General features: G+C 44.6%; 1 protein-coding gene across 2 annotated transcripts in view; it reads right to left on the bottom strand.

The window, feature by feature from the left end:
- Nucleotides 1–17,029, bottom strand: part of LOC106561044 (receptor-type tyrosine-protein phosphatase eta) — a 76,041-nt gene that overhangs the window by 34,200 nt on the left and 24,812 nt on the right. For both annotated transcript variants that reach the window (XM_014124613.2, XM_045688101.1), the window contains exons 6-8: nucleotides 4,604–4,864; nucleotides 4,154–4,408; nucleotides 3,624–3,872 (exon numbers count right to left, since the gene is read on the bottom strand). In XM_014124613.2, coding sequence (XP_013980088.2) covers nucleotides 3,624–3,872; nucleotides 4,154–4,408; nucleotides 4,604–4,864 — 765 coding nt within the window. The remainder of the gene's footprint in view (nucleotides 1–3,623; nucleotides 3,873–4,153; nucleotides 4,409–4,603; nucleotides 4,865–17,029) is intronic.

Below are 17,029 nucleotides of genomic sequence, written 5' to 3'. Positions count from 1 at the left end.
CGGATGACACCTCACTTTAAAAAAAAATGTGTCTCAAGCTAGAATAGCATTGGATATCGTGAAGCAGTTCTCCAAAATCTCAGGTTTGGCATTAAATCGTTCCAAATGTGAGATGTTTGTTTTGAAAGGAGCTGTCAATCCAGCAGATTGTAACATCTCTGAAAAAGATACTGTAACCTACCTTGGTGTAAAGATCACCAAAAATCTTAAGGCTGTGAATGATCTTAATTTGAACCCTGTAACTGAATCTGTAAAAAAAAATATCCTCATGGTTAGGGAGAGATTTAAGTCTTCAAGGAAGGGTGCTTTTATTCAAAGCTGAGGGGCTATCTCGTGCATCCTATCTTTTTTCATCTATTGACATTCCCAAATCCACTTGCTGTACCTTAGATAGGCTTTTGTACAACTTCATATGGGAAAACAAGCCACATAAGATGAAAAGAGATGTTATCACCAACTGTCACAACATTGACAGAAGGTGGCGCCTCTCCTCGTTCAGGCGGCGCTCGGTGCTCGTCGTCGCCGGCCTACTAGCGACCACCGATCTCCTTTTCATTTTTCTTTTGGTGATGTCTGTTTTATGTTAGCACCTGTTTTGAGTTAGGTCATTAGTGGGGGGGTATTTAGTCTGTCTGTTTAGGTTCTGGGATTGTGCGGGATTATTTGTGTCTACGTTGTTCAGGTTGGGGATTAGGTTTTCCTCTGCCATTTGTATATTGTTGCATACGGGTTTCCTGGGCTGCCTCCCTACTCAGTTTGCGGGCTCTTGCCTATTATTGGATGTATATTACCCTGCCTTGCATTTTGGCATTTTTGGACTGGTGCCTATTAAACGTGTTTTCACGGACCTTGGTCTCCTGCGCCTGACTTCACCCCTCCTGCATATTAGAGAATTGTGACACCAACAGGGTTTGTGATGGCGGTCTAAATGTCTTAGATTTCACTCTCTTCAATCAGATATCAAAGGTCAACTGGATTAAAAGGTACATAAAAAATCCTCATAGTTTCTGGAATATTATACCTCATTTTGATTTTCAGAAGTTCGGAGGGCTTAATTTTTTACTACAATGTCCATATATTGTGGGTAAACTTCCTGTGAAACTGGCGGATTTTCACAAGCAGGCTTTAATGTGCTGGGCTTTGTTGTATAAACACAACTTTTCACCTTATAAATGTTTTATATGGAACAATGGGTCGATATTACATAGAAACAAGATGTTATTTAACCATAAATGGTTAATATTAGTGGGAATCTATTTACACGGAGAGAATTTATAGAAAGATACACCTTTGAGGTTTCAAGCAAGGAATATGACACTGTTATTAAAGCTATACCTAGTGGGATAAAAACTTTACTTCAGAATAATGCATATTTTGGAATATCTCCGATTGTAAGCGATATTCAGGTGAATGGCATTGGTCTACTAGATACGGAATTCAACAATCGTTTATTAAGGGATATTTTCTACAGGAAGTCTATTCCCTCTGCGATATTTTGTTGGGCTTCATCGTTTGATGTAAACTGGTGCCGTGCTTGGCTCACTCCACACAAATTTATGGTGACCAATAAAGTAAAGAAGATCTCCTTTAAGATAATCCATAGATTCTATCTGTGTAATTGCTTGATTTCTAAATATATACTTGATGTTACCAGTGAATGCAGTTTTTGTGAACTAGAAACTGAATCTATTGAACACTTATTCTGTAATTGTTTATATAGGGAAGTGTTCGGGACTGATGTAAAACTATATCTTGGCCTCAAATTGCATACAACCATTGAAATTTCTAAGTTTGACTTATTATTTTACTACACTGATTCCACAATTGAACGTGAGTATGTCATAAATCTCTTTATTTTATTAGGAAAAATTTTCATACACAAATCAAAATTTATGAAGAAAAATACCTTTTGATTTGAAAAACTATTTAGAGTCTTTAAAACGTATATAAAACAAAATGTAAAAATAATGTATTCGCTATATGTCTATTTGATTTGATATCATGTGGATTAGTTTTATTTAATTTTTTCTAATTTCTTTGGAATCCCTCTGGCTGTTATGTTTATGTTTTGCATGTTACTGTTAATACAATAAAAAAATATATATAAATAAAGGGTAAACCCGTCAGACGTCATGATATATCAGAGGTGGGCTAAAATCAAAAGGTGCCTTACAACTGCACTCGCTCCGCAAAATAAGTTAGGTGGTCAAAACACTCATGCACCATGAACAGCTTCCATTTCTGTTAGTTATTGTGGCATCCCCTTACCGAACATAAAATGCCTGTTTTGCGTGAATCCATGTTTGTAAAGTTGTGAGAAGCGATACTGAGTTAGTTGGCTAGCAAGCTGTGAACTGTTGGCTGGAAGTGCTTAACCGGAAGTACCCCACACAAAAAAAACCGCCCATATTTCCGTTGAAAATGAGGTGAATACTAAGGCAGGACATAGAAACCCAATAAACTACTATTAAACTAAATATTGAACAACAATTAGTCTTTTGCATCGAAGTGTGAGCTGTAGAATTTAGCCTACTTTTAAATTGTTTTGAATATACAATCAATCTTGCAAAATGTGTGGACAGGCACTCACTATAGGCAGCATGCATGTTTAGTTAGAAAAAGTCACTCCAAAATATCGAAACAGTCTGCCCACACCTCTACAGAAATGTGATCAAAATCGCCATTGCTCTTTCTTTAAGAAATTGCCGTTGCCGAATGCCAATAGTTTCAAATTATACAGCAAAGAAAGGACATTGACACCATAAAAGGTGAATAGGGGGTGTTTTCCAGGCGGAGTTTTAATGCTCGATCACGCAGTTTTACAACAGGTCTGGTTTATAACGGGAAATATGTGTATGTATGGCGTGTGCCAAGTTTATAAATCTCAATATTTTTGTAAGTGAGCAGACATTTTCAGAAATGGCGCACACAGACATTTAGTGTGAAATGTATGGCTATAAATGAGGCCCAAGGACTTTATGTTTAGAGGGAAACTGGTACTGGCAGGCAAAACAGACAAATACTCTTTCTAAACATGAATCAAATCTCAATTGCGTTATGGTTCTAGAAACATAAAGACCTTTACTTTCATATCACATCAAAATGATTTCACAAGCGCAAAATAGATACTGTTTTAACAGGGTTTAACAACATTGCAGCCAACAGTATTTTCTGTTACAACACTTTTCTGGCATCCTTCCATCCGTTACACAAAGGTGTTCGGAGCAGTCTGTCTTCCGTAAACAAGTGCTATTACAAGGAAATATGGCCGTGTAGGAACATTTACCCTATAAAGGTGTGTGTGTGTGTGTGTGTGTGTGTGTAGTAATTGAAAATTGTTATTTTATTATTTATCGCTAATCTGAAAGATAAGGTCCTTATGTTTCCAAAACCGTACCGCAAGCGATGCGTGTTAACGTTCAGACTGAGCGTTGGGGCTCTTAACAAAACCCCTCCGGATGGAAGATACCTTCTTGAATAGACGTTAACATTAGTTACCGTCTATGGATAGGCTAGTCCACAACCAATTATTTGTTTAGCCATTTTCGACAATTACATATTCGCCTTACCTGTGTATCCAAATCCTTTGAGTCACACAACACCCAATTTGAAAGAGGACTTACTTGTAAAAGTGGTTGTTGTATTGCCTTCTCCTACAGTTGTTTTATCTCCAGCCACTACAGTGACTGTGAAGCTGTACTGTACTCCAGCAGTCAGCCCAGTGATGGTAGTGGAGGTTTCTGTGGTATTCATACTGACACCAGTCCCCTCTACTCTATAGAATGAACTGTTTCCCTTTGGTTGAGTCCAGCTCAGATACACAGACGATGTTGTGGTTCCAATCACATTGAGGTTGCCGACAACTCCGGGCTCTGTAGAGCAAAATGGAGGAAAAGGGGTGAGAAAAAAATATTTATTTAACCTGTCTCCTCCCCTTCATCTACACTGATTGAAGTGGCTTTAACAAGTGACATCAATAAGGCATCATAGCTTTCACCTGGATTCACCTGGCCAACCTATGTCATGGAAAGAGCATGTTTTATACACTCATTGTATTTGGTATTTAGTGTACTGTATATAGTATGTTTATATTCAACTAAAACATTTAAAATGTAGTTATTGACCATTTGGCATCATTAGGCTTTAGTCGTACTTGTGTATACGTATACTGTACGGGGGTCGCCTTCTAACTTGTCCTGAGCGATGGCAATGACCTGGAGTGTGTACTGGGTCCCTTGGGTCAGGCTCTCTATGATGGCAGAGGTTGTGGATGTAAGTTGGTCCTTCACTGTTCCTCCGTTATGAAACTCCACCCTGTAGCTCGATGCCTCTCCTGTAGGCTTGGTCCAGCTCAGAGAGAGAGACGTGGTGGTCTGAATGACAGTAGGGGTTGCGATGACAGCAGGTCCTGTTTGTGAAAGAGGAGTAGAGGGGGAGAGAAAGAGAAAGAGAGAAAGAGGGGAGCGAAAGAGAATGATGACGGTGAAGAGAACAGTAGAGAAAGGGATGAACGCCAGAGAAGAGTCATCTGATGTTTGAGGTTAGTTTGCAGCTCAGTTTGAGGCAAAAAAGTCTGCATAAAGCAACTTTCAGTGAGACTTACTTGTGGTTTGATTTGTTACGTAAGCAACTCCTTCCGTCATGTTATCTCCAGCCACTGCAGTGACTCTGAATGTGTACCAAACTCCAGCAGTCAGTTCATTGATGTTGAAGGCTGTCTCATGTGTAGTTCTATTCATAGTTTTACTGCCATCAGTCCACTCTACTCTATAGAAGGAGCTATTTCCCTCCGGTTCAGTCCAGCTCAGAGACATAGATGATGTTGTGATTTCAGAGACAGTAGGGTTCCTGATGATTGCGGGCTCTGTGCGTGCAAGAGAGGGGCATTTTGGTAAAAGATCACAGGAATCATAATTATTTATTGAATTCCTCATTAAATGAGGAGAAGCCTGCTACTTTTACACTTCTACTGAAATGTAAGGTACGTATGTAGGGTGCAAAAGTCATTCCTCTAAAAGCATAATGTAAAGATTGATAGCATGATCAATATAATGAAAAGTTTTGGGGCAAAAATTTGTTTTTTACAGTATCTTACGGATATACTGGTTAAAAAAAAAAGTATGGGTAATCTTATCAGCAATGACTGTAGAGACCATGACTCTGTACTGCACTCCAGCAGTCAGCTCAGTGATGTCAACGGTTGTCCCACTGGTAGTTGTATTCATTGTTTTACTGCCATCAGTCCGCTATGCTCTATAGAAGGAGCTGTCTCCCTCTGGTTCAGTCGAGCTCAGAGACACTGATGATGTTGAGATGAAATAAACTCTAGATCACCTTTACAACACACAGAGATGCATACAAAGCTCTCCCTCGCCCTCCATTTGGCAAATTTGACCATAATTCTATCCTCCTGATTCCTGCTTACAAGCATAAACTAAAGCAGGAAGTACCAGTGACAAGCTCAATACGGGAGTGGTCAGAATACGCGAATGCTACGCTACAGGACTGTTTTGCTAGCACAGACTGGAATATGTTCCGGGATTCATCCAATGGCATTGAGGAGTATACCACCTCAGTCATCGGCTTCATCAATAAGTGCATCAACGACGTCGTCCCCACAGTGACCGTACATACATATCCCAACCAGAAGCCATGGATTACAGGCAACATCCGGATCGAGCTAAAGACTAGAGCTGCCGCTTTCAAAGAGCAGGACACTAATCCGGATGCTTACAAGAAATCCCGCTACGCCCTCAGACGAACCATCAAACTGGCAAAGCGTCAATACAGGTTTAAGATTGAATCCTACTACACCGACTCTGACGCTCGTCGGATGTGGCAGGGCTTGAAAATGATTATGGGAAATATGGCCGCGAGCTGCCCAGTGACGAGAGCCTACCAGACGAGCTAAATGCCTTTTATGCTCACTTTGAGGCAAGAAACACTGAAACATGCATGAGAGCGCCAGCTGTTCCGGATGACTGTGTGATAACGCTCTCAGTAGCCGATGTGAGCAAGACCTTTAAACAGGTCAACATTCACAAAGCTGCGTGGCCAGACGGATTACCAGGACGTGTACTCAAAGCATGCGCTGACCAATTGGCAAGTGTCTTCACTGACATTTTCAACCTGACCGAGTCTGTGATACCTACATGTTTCAAGCAGACCACCATAATCGTGTCCAAGGAAACGAAGGTAACCTGCCTAAATGATTACCGCCCCGTAGCACTCACGTCGGTAGCCATGAAGTGCTTTGAAAGGCTGGTCATGGCTCACATCATCAGCATCCTCACGGATACCCTAGACCCATTCCAATTGGCATACCTCCCCAACAGATCCACAGATGAAGCAATCTCAATCGCACTCCACACTGCCCTTTCCCACTTGGACAAAAGGAACACCTATGTGAGAATGCTGTTCATTGACTACAGTTCAGTGTTCAACACCATAGTGCCCACGAAGCTCATCACTAAGCTAAGAACACTGGGACTAAACACCTCCCTCTGCTACTGGATCCTGGACTTCCTGACGGGCCGCCCCCAGGTGGTAAGGGTAGGCAACAACACGTCTGCCACACTGATCCTCAACACTGGGACCCCTCAGGGGTGTGAGCTTAGTCCCCTCCTGTACTTCCTGTTCACCCATGACTGCGTGGACTCCAACACCATCATTAAGTTTGCTGATGACACAACAGTGGTAGGCCTGATCACCGACAACGAGACAGCCTATAGGGAGACAGCCAATAGGGAGGAGGTCAGAGACCTTGCAGTGTTGTGCCAGGACAACAACCCCTCCCTCAATGTGAGCAGGACAAAGGAGCTGATCGCAGGCTGAACATGCCCTCATTAACATTGACGGAGCTGTAGTGGAGCGGGTCGTGAGTTTCAAGTTCCTTGGTGTCCACATCACCAACAAACTATCATGGTCCAAACACACCAAGACAGTCGTGAAGACGGCATGACAACACCTTTTCCCCCTCAGGAGACTGAAAAGATTTGTCATGAATCCCTCCTGACCGATTGCATCACCACCTGATATGGCAACTGCTCGGCATCTGTCCGTAAGGAACTACAGAGGGTAGTGCGTATGGCCCAGTACATCACTGGGGCCAAGCTTCATGCATTCAGGACCTTTATACTAGGTGGTGTCAGAGGAATGCCCAAAAAATTGTCAGACTCCAGTCACCCAAGTCATAGACTGTTCTCTCTGCTACCACACGGGAAGCGGTACCGGAGCGCCAAGTCTAGGACCTAAAGAATCCTTAACAGCTTCTACCCCCAAGCCATAAGACTGCTGAACAATTAATCAAATGTTATTATTGTTATTTTGTTACTTTTTATCATTTTTTACTTTAGTTTATTTGGTAAATACAACTGCTCAAAAAAATAAAGGGAACACTTAAACAACACAATGTAACTCCAAGTCAATCACACTTCTGTGAAATCAAAGTGTCCACTTAGGAAGCAACACTGATTGACAATAAATTGCACATGCTGTTGTGCAAATGGAATAGACAACAGGTGGAAATTATAGGCAATTAGCAAGACACCCCCAATAAAGGAGTGGTTCTGCAGGTGGGGACCACAGACCACTTCTCAGTTCCTATGCTTTCTGGCTGATGTTTTGGTCACTTTTGAATGCTGGCGGTGCTTTCACTCTAGTGGTAGCATGAGACGGAGTCTACAACCCACACAAGTGGCTCAGGTAGTGCAGCTCATCCAGGATGGCACATCAATGCGAGCTGTGGCAAGAAGGTTTGCTGTGTCTGTCAGCGTAGTGTCCAGAGCATGGAGGCGCTACCAGGAGACAGGCCAGTACATCAGGAGACGTGGAGGAAGCCGTAGGAGGGCAACAACCCAGCAGCAGGACCGCTACCTCCGCCTTTGTGCAAGGAGGAGCAGAAGGAGCACTGCCAGAGCCCTGCAAAATGACCTCCAGCAGGCCACAAATGTGCATGTGTCTCCTCAAACTGTCAGAAACAGACTCCATGAGGGTGGTATGAGGGCCCGACGTCCACAGGTGGGGGTTGTGCTTACAGCCCAACACCGTGCAGGACGTTTGGCATTTGCCAGAGAACACCAAGACAAATTCACCACTGGCGCCCTGTGCTCTTCACAGATGAAAGCAGGTTCACACTGAGCACGTGACAGACGTGACAGAGTCTGGAGACGCCGTGGAGAACGTTCTGCTGCCTGCAACATCCTCCAGCATGACCGGTTTGGCGGTGGGTCAGTCATGGTGTGGGGTGGCATTTCTTTGGGGGGCCGCACAGCCCTCCATGTGCTCGCCAGAGGTAGCCTGACTGCCATTAGGTACCGAGATGAGATCCTCAGACCCCTTGTGAGACCATATGCTGGTGCGGTTGGCCCTGGGTTCCTCCTAATGCAAGACAATGCTAGACCTCATGTGGCTGGAGTGTGTCAGCAATTCCTGCAAGAGGAAGGCATTGATGCTATGGACTGGCCCGCCCGTTCCCCAGACCTGAATCCAATTGAGCACATCTGGGACATCATGTCTCGCTCCATCCACCAACGCCACGTTGCACCACAGCCTGTCCAGGAGTTGGCGGATGCTTTAGTCCAGGTCTGGGAGGAGATCCCTCAGGAGACCATCCGCCACCTCATCAGGAGCATGACCAGGCCTTGTAGGGAGGTCATACAGGCACGTGGAGGCCACACACACTACTGAGCCTCATTTTGACTTGTTTTAAGGACATTACATCAAAGTTGGATCAGCCTGTAGTGTGGTTTTCCACTTTCATTTTGAGTGTGACTCCAAATCCAGACCTCCATGGGTTGATAAATTGGATTTCTATTGATTATTTTTGTGTGATTTTGTTGTCAGAACATTCAACTATGTAAAGAAAAACATATTTAATAAGATTATTTCTTTCATTCAGATCTAGGATGTGTTGTTTAAGTGTTCCCTTTATTTTTTTGAGCAGTATATTTTCTTGAACTGCATTTCATGGTAAGATTTACACCTGTTGTATTCGGTGCACGTGACAAATAAAGTTTGATAAAGTTTGATTTGATTTTCAATTTCAGTAAGAGTGAGGTTCCTAATTACTTCAGGCTCTGTGGGTGCAAGGAAGGGGGTTTGAGGGGACAAAAGACATATACTTTACAACGTCATTCAGGCCTACAGCATGACACATAACTGACTTGAAACTAAGAATCCAGATATTGTAAACTACGTCTTACTTGTAAAGAGTAAATAAAGCCTCTTTCTTTTTGCCTTCAGTAATCTCATTTCCAGCCACTGCAGTGACCCTGAATGTGTACTGCCCTGCAGCAGTCCGCTCAGATACACTTAAGGCTGTCTCATTGGTAGCTTCATTCATATCTCTACTGCCATCAGTTCACTCTACTCTATAGAAGGAGCTGTTTCCCTTTGGTTCATTCATCTAATTGCATGATCTTCTCCCAAACTGTACATTTCTTGAGACACAGATCAGAGACACAGATGATCTTGTAATGTCAGTGACAGGTAAGTTTCTTGATGACTTCATTTACATTTACATTTAAGTCATTTAGCAGACGCTCTTATCCAGAGCGACTTACAAATTGGTGCATTCACCTTATAATATCCAGTGGAACAACCACTTTACAATAGTGCATCTAAATCTTTTAAGGGGGGGGTAGAAGGATTACTTTATCCTATCCCAGGTATTCCTTAAAGAGGTGGGGTTTCAGGTGTCTCCGGAAGGTGGTGATTGACTCCGCTGTCCTGGCGTCGTGAGGGAGCTTGTTCCACCATTGGGGTGCCAGAGCAGCGAACAGTTTTGACTGGGCTGAGCGGGAACTGTGCTTCCTCAGAGGTAGGGAGGCGAGCAGGCCAGAGGTGGATGAACGCAGTGCCCTTGTTTGGGTGTAGGGCCTGATCAGAGCCTGAAGGTACGGAGGTGCCGTTCCCCCCGTACCTTCAGGCTCTGATCAGGCCTGAACGTGCAAGAAATGTACATTTTGGGAGAAGATCATGCAATTAGATGAATTACTACCTACTCTATCCAAGGCTTTCATCTCTTTTACTTAGAGGAATAAAAAAATACTAAACAAGGTTTCTTTCGTAACCCTGGTTCTCTGATGTCTCACAAAGTGAGATGTCTCACATTAGGAGTTGATGGCGGCTCACTACTAGGAAGAACCAATAACACAATGTGTGTCAGAGACAGACCGGTCGAGTGGCAACTCGCCCAACGGTTATTCTCAAGCATTTCTCTCTTCCTTGAACTCTTGCGAGCAGGGAAATGCGGTGAGGCAGCTTGCTCTATTATCAGAGAACCGGAGTTATGAAAGTAACTTAACCCTTGTGTAGTCTTAACATTCTGTATACTCCCCTTGTCTTAAGGGTAAAAAATTACCCGCCTTCACTAAACCCCTAAAACAGAGCAGCTTAATTGAATTGTAAACCCCAAATCTATTTTGCATGAAGAAACAAACGTCATCACAAACTTTGTGAATATCTGGGTTTTCCCTCTTCACAATGCAGAAGACTGCATTTAATCAGTGGACAACACTCGTTTTTATTATAACACACCTGTCATAATTGTTTTACAGTCCTTCTTTGGGGGGCAGAATTGGCATCTCCTCCACTTGCCTGCCCCAGCTGCAGCCTCAGGTGGATCAGGACAAGATTCAGCCCCCTGAACAGCTTTCACAAGCGCTGCAGAGGCTGCTGTGCGGGGGAGGCACTCCCTTTTTTTGAATGTGTGGGGTTACAAGTGCTTTTCCCAGCTGCTCCAGGAACACCCTCCTCTTGTTCCGCTTATCAGGCATCCAGTTAGGGTTGATCTTGTTCCATATTACAAAGGCATTGTATGAGGACACATCAATAATGTTATGGAAGATGACCAGGGGCCAGCGGGCAGTCATCCTCCTGCAGCTGTAAGTTCCAATCACCTTGTCCAGGTTGTCCACGCCTCCATTGTTGTGGTTGTAGTCCAGGATGATGGCTGGCTTCCTGTCCTCACAATCACTGATCTCAGCCATTCTGTGCAGTGTGCTCAGGAGGACCACATTCTTGTTCCTCTTTTGGAGGTAAGAAACTAGAGTGGTGGTGGGGGTGAATGCCTCTCTCCCCCTTGTTGCGAGGAGTGCAGGGGGGAGCTTAGGCTTGTTCTTTCTAACATTGCCAACCATGGTTATCTTCCTTTTCAGGAGCTGCTGGCTGAGTTCAATCAGTAGCACACATAATCTCAATTTCTCATTGTGTATGTATGTGTGTGTGTGTCTTTGTGGTTTTTGTGGTGTGTAAATGATTTTATAAATGACCCTAAGACAATCTTTGTACCCTGTTGGTGTACAGCTTTCATGGAAATATGAACAAATGCAATGTCACTTTTTCTAATGTTGGGGTAATACAATTTCAAGTTGAAAAAATGTCATTTAGGGGGTTTTCTCTGCTGTTAAACATAGTGACGGGTCATTTTTTAACCTTAAGACATCACAAGGGTTCATTTCTCTTCCAAATAATTGTTTAGTGTCTCACATTGGGCAAACTCACGTATCACAGACATGCTCTGCGAAACCAAGGTAGTCCCAACAGTATCCCCCTCAGAGGCTCAGAGGAGAGTATGCACCAACAAAGGTGCAGTGACATCCAGTCTGTAAAACCTCACAAATGTACAGTGTCTTTGGAAGGTATTCAGACCCCTTGACTTTTTGCACATTTTGTTACATTACAGCCTTATTCTAAAATCGATTAAATATAAAAAAATCCTCAGCAATCTACACACAAAACCCCATAATGACAAAGCGAAAAGTTTTTTAGAAATGTAGACTAATTTATAAAACAAAGCTCAGGTGCATCCTGTTTCCATTAATCGTCCTTAAGATGTTATTATACTTGATTGGAGTCCACCTGTGATAAATTCAATTGATTGGACATGATTTGGAAAGGCACACACCTGTCTATTTAAGGTCCCACAGTTGACAGTGCATGTCAGAGCAAAAACCAAGCCATGAGGTCGAAGGAATTATCTGTAGAGCTCCGAGACAGGATTGTGTCGAGGGACAGATCTCGGGAAGGATACCACAACATTTCTGCAGCATTTAAGGTCCCCTAAAACACAGTGGCCTCCATCATTCTTAAGTGGAAGAAGTGTGCAACCACCAAGAGTCTCTAGAGCTGGCTGCCTGGCCAAACTGAACAATCGGAGGAGAAGGGCCTTGCTCAGGGAGGTGACCAAGAACCCAATGGTCACTGACAGAGCTCCCCTGTGGAGATGGGAGAAACTTCCAGAAGGACAACCATCTATGCAGCACTCCACCAATCAGGCCTTTATGGTAGAGTGGCCAGACAGAAGCCACTCCTCAGTAAAAGGCACATAACAGCCCGCTTGAAGTTTGCCAAAAGGCACCTAACGTCTTTCAGACCATGAGAAACAAGATTCTCTGTTCTGATGAAACCAAGATTGAACCCTTTGGCCTGAATGCCAAGCCTCACGTCTGGAGGAAACCTGCCACCATCCCTACGGTGAAGCATGGTGGCGGTAGTATCATGCTGTGCGGGTGTTTTTCAGCGACAGGGACAGTGAGACTAGTCAGGATCGAGAGAAAGATGAAGGAGCAAATTACAGAGGGATCCTTGATGAAAACCTGGTCCAGAGCGCACAGGACCTCAGACTGGACCAAAGTTTCACTTTCCAACAGGACAATGACCCTAAGCACACAGCAAAGACAACGAAGACTGGCTTCGGGACAAGTCAATGTCCCGAATGGCCCAGCCAGATCAAACATCTCTGGCGAGACCTGAATCCGATCGAACATCTCTGGCGAGACCTGAAAATAGCTGTGCAGCAACACTCCCCATCCAACCTGACAGAGCTTGAGAGGATCTGCAGAGAAGAATGGGAGAAACTCCCCAAATACAGGTGTGCCAAGCTTGTAGCTTGGAGGCTGGTGGGAGGAGCTATAGGAGGACGGGCTCATTGTAATGGCTAGAATGGAATAAATGGAATGGAGTTAAACATGTGGTTTCCATGTGTGTGATGTGTTTGACCGAGCGCCCCCTGTGGAACAGGGAGAGGCACTGTCGGAACGAAGTGATGCGGCCGTCCGATAGTGTTGACTGATAAGAGAGAGAGTCCAGCATTACGTTTAGGTATCTATTCTGTGTTGGCACCAAGCATCTCTTTATCTGGTTGATCTTGAACACTAACTTGGTGAGGTGGGTGACAAGGGAACCTGTGTCTTGTACTGCTTGCTCCTGTGAAGGGGAGCAAAGCAGGTAATCGTCTATGTAGGTGGAGACTCTTAGTCCCCTGATAACACTGGGGAGCTAGTGCTAGCTCGAAGGGCACAGCGAGGTATTCAAATAAAATTGTATTTGTCACATATTCTGAAAATGAACAGTAAAATGCGTATTTACAGGTCTTTCCCAACAATGCAGAGAGAAAAATAGAAAAAGTAATAAAGATAATTACACGAGGAATAAATACACAATGAGCAATGATAACCTGGCAATATACACAGGGTGCCAGTACCGAGTCGATGTGCAGGGGTTTGAGGTAATTGAGGTAGATCCACTACATCAAATCAAAGTTTATTTGTCACATGCGCCGAATACAACAGGTGTAGACCTTACAGTGAAATGCTTACTTACAGGCTCTAACCAATAGTGCAAAAAGTTATTAGGTGAACAATAGGTAAGTAAAGAAATAAAACAACAATAAAAAAAACAGTGAAAAATAACAGTACCGAGGCTATATACAGAAGCGAGGCTATAAAAGTAGCGAGGCTACATACAGACACCGGTTAGTCAGGCTGATTGAGGTAGTATGTACATGTAGATATGGTTAAAGTGACTATGCATATATGATGAACAGAGAGTAGCAGTAGCGTAAAAGAGGGGTTGTTGGGTGGTTGGTGGCGGGACACAATGCAGATAGCTCGGTTAGCCAATGTGCGGGAGCACTGGTTGGTCGGGCCAATTGAGGTAGTATGTACATGAATGTATAGTTAAAGTGACTATGCATATATGATAAACAGAGAGTAGCAGCAGCGTAAAAGAGGGTTTGGGGGGGCACACGATGCAAATAGTCTGGGTAGCCATTTGATTACCTGTTCAGGAGTGTTATGGCTTGGGGGTAAAAACTTTTGAGAAGCCTTTTTGTCCTAGACTTGGCACTCTGGTACCGCTTGCCATGCGGTCTATGACTGGGGTGCCTGGGGTCTTTGACAATTTTTAGGGCCTTCCTCTGACACCGCCTGGTGTAGAGGTCCTGGATGACAGGCAGCTTAGCCCCAGTGATGTACTGGGCCGTACGCACTACCCTCTGTAGTGCCTTGCGGTCGGAGGCCGAGCAATTGCCGTACTAGGCAGTGATGCAACCAGTCAGGATGCTCTCGATGTTGCAGCTGTAGAACCTTTTGAGGATCTCAGGACCCATGCCAAATCTTTTTAGTTTCCTAAGGGGGAATAGGATTTGTCGTGCCCTCTTCACGACTGTCTTGGTGTGTTTGGATCATTCTAGTTTGTTGTTGATGTGGACGCCAAGGAACTTGAAGCTCTCAACCTGCTCCACTACAGCCCGTCAATGAGAATGGGGGCGTGCTCGGTCCTCCTTTTCCTGTAGTCCACACTCATCTCCTTAGTCTTGGTTACATTGAGGGATAGGTTGTTATTCTGGCACCACCTGGCCAGGTCTCTGACCTCCTCCCTATAGGCTGTCTCGTCATTGTCTGTGATCAGGCCTACCACTGTTGTGTCGTCTGCAAACTTAATGATGGTGTTGGAGTCGTGCCTGGCCATGCAGTCATGGGTGAACAGGGAGTACAGGAGGAGACTGAGCACCCACAACTGGGGAGCTCCAGTGTTGAGGATCAGTGTTGCAGATGTGTTGCTACCTACCCTCATTACCTGGGGGCGGCCTGTCAGGAAGTCCAGGATCCAGTTGCAGAGGGAGGTGTTTAGTCCCAGGATCCTTAGCTTAGTGATGAGCTTTGAGAGAACTATGGTGTTGAACGCTGAGCTGTAGTCAATGAATAGTATTCTCACATAAGTGTTCCTTTTGTCCAAGTGGGAAAGGGCAGTGTGGAGTGCAATAGAGATTGCATCATCTGTGGATCTGTTTGGGCAGCATGCAAATTGGAGTGGGTCTAGGGTTTCTGGGATAATGGTGTTGATGTGAGCCATTACCAGCCTTTCAAAGCACTTCATGGCTACGGACGTGAGTGCTACAGGTCTGTAGTCATGTAAGGCAGGTTGCCTTTGTGTTCTTGGGCACAGGGACTATGGTGGTCTACTTGAAACGTGTTGGTATTACAGACTCAATCAGGGACATGTTGAAAATGTCAGTGAAGACATCTGCCAGTTGGTCAGCACATGCCCGGAGCACACGTCCTGGTAATCCGTCTGGCCCCGCAGCCTTGTGTATGTTGACCTGTTTAAAGGTCTTACTCACGTCGGAAACGGAGAGCATGATCACACAGTCGGCCGGGACAGCTGATGCTCTCATGCATGCCTCAGTGTTGCTTGCCTCGAAGCGAGCATAGAAGTGATTTAGCTCATCCGGTAGGCTCGTGTCACTGGGCAGCTCGCGGCGCTGCTTCCCTTTGTTGCCTGTAATAGTTTGTTAGCCCTGCCACATAAGACGAACGTCGGAGCCGGTGTAGTATGATTCCACCTTAGCCCTGTATTGACGCTTTGCCTGTTTGATGGTTCGTCGCAGGGAATAGCAGGATTTCTTGTAAGCTTCCGGGTTAGAGTCCTGCACCTTGAAAGCGGCAGCTCTACCCTTTAGCTCAGTGCAAATGTTGCCTGTAATCCATGGCTTCTGGTTAGGGTATGTACGACAGTCACTGTGGGGACGACGTCCTCGATGCATTTATTGATAAAGCCAGTGACTGATGTGGTGTAATCCTCAATGCCATCAGAAGAATCCCGGAACATGTTCCAGTCTGTGATTGCAAAACAGTCCTGTAGTTTAGCATCTGCTCCATCTGACCACTTTTTTATAGACCTAGTCACTGGTGCTTCCTGCTTTAATTTTTGCTTGTAAGCAGGATTCAGGAGAATAGAGTCGTGGTCGGATTCACCAAATGGAGGGCGAGGGAGAGCTTTGTATGCGTCTCTGTGTGTGGAGTACAGGTGATCTCAAATTCTTTCCCCTCTGGTTGCACATTTAACATGTTGATAGAAATTTGATAGAACTGATTTAAGTTTCCCTGCATTAAAGTCTCCGGCCACTAGGAGCGCCGCCTCTGGGTGAGTGGTTTCCTGTTTGCTTATTTCCTTATACAACTGACTCAGTGCGGTCTTAGTGCCAGCATCTGTCTGTGGTGGTAAATAAACAGCCACGAAAAGTATAGCTGAAAACTCTCTAGGCAAGTAGTGTGGCCTGTAATTTATCACAATATTCTCTACTTTAGGCGAGCAAAATCTAGAGACTTCCTTAGATTTCGTGCACCAGCTGTTGTTTACAAATATGTACAGCCCGCCCCCCCCCCACCCCCCTCGTCTTTCAGGAGTGTGCTGTTCTATCTTGTTGGTGCAGCGTACAGTATATCCCGCTAGCTGAATATCCATGTCTTCATTCAGTCACGATTCCGTGAAACATAGGATATTACAGTTTTTGATGTCCCGTTGGTAGGATATCCCTGATCGTACCTCGTCTAATTTATTGTCCAATGATTGCACGTTGGCGAGTAGTATTGACGGTAACGGCAACTTTCCCACTCGCCTTCTGCGGGTCCTCACGAGGTATCCGGCTCTTTGTTCTCTGTACCTGCATCACTTCCTCTTGCAAATAACGGGGATGTCGGCCCTGTCGGGTGTTTGGAGAATGTCCTGTGCGTCCTGCTTGTTGTAGAAAAAATCTTCATCTAATCCGAGGTGAGTGATCGCTGTCCTGATATCCAGAAGCTCTTTTTTGCCGTAAGATACGGTTGCAGAAACATTATGTACAAAATAAGTTACAAATAAAGCGAACAAAAACACAATAGCACAATTGGTTGGGCGCCCGTAAAACTGCTGCCATTTCTTCCTGCGCCATTTTCAGCTCAAAAGTATGTGGACACCTGCTCGT

The sequence above is a fragment of the Salmo salar genome, chromosome ssa10 (genome assembly GCF_905237065.1).
Source record: "Salmo salar chromosome ssa10, Ssal_v3.1, whole genome shotgun sequence".
Lineage (NCBI taxonomy): Eukaryota > Metazoa > Chordata > Actinopteri > Salmoniformes > Salmonidae > Salmo > Salmo salar.
The sequence above is the reverse complement of the archived record's forward strand: the minus strand, read 5'-3'. Positions and strand labels throughout refer to the sequence as shown.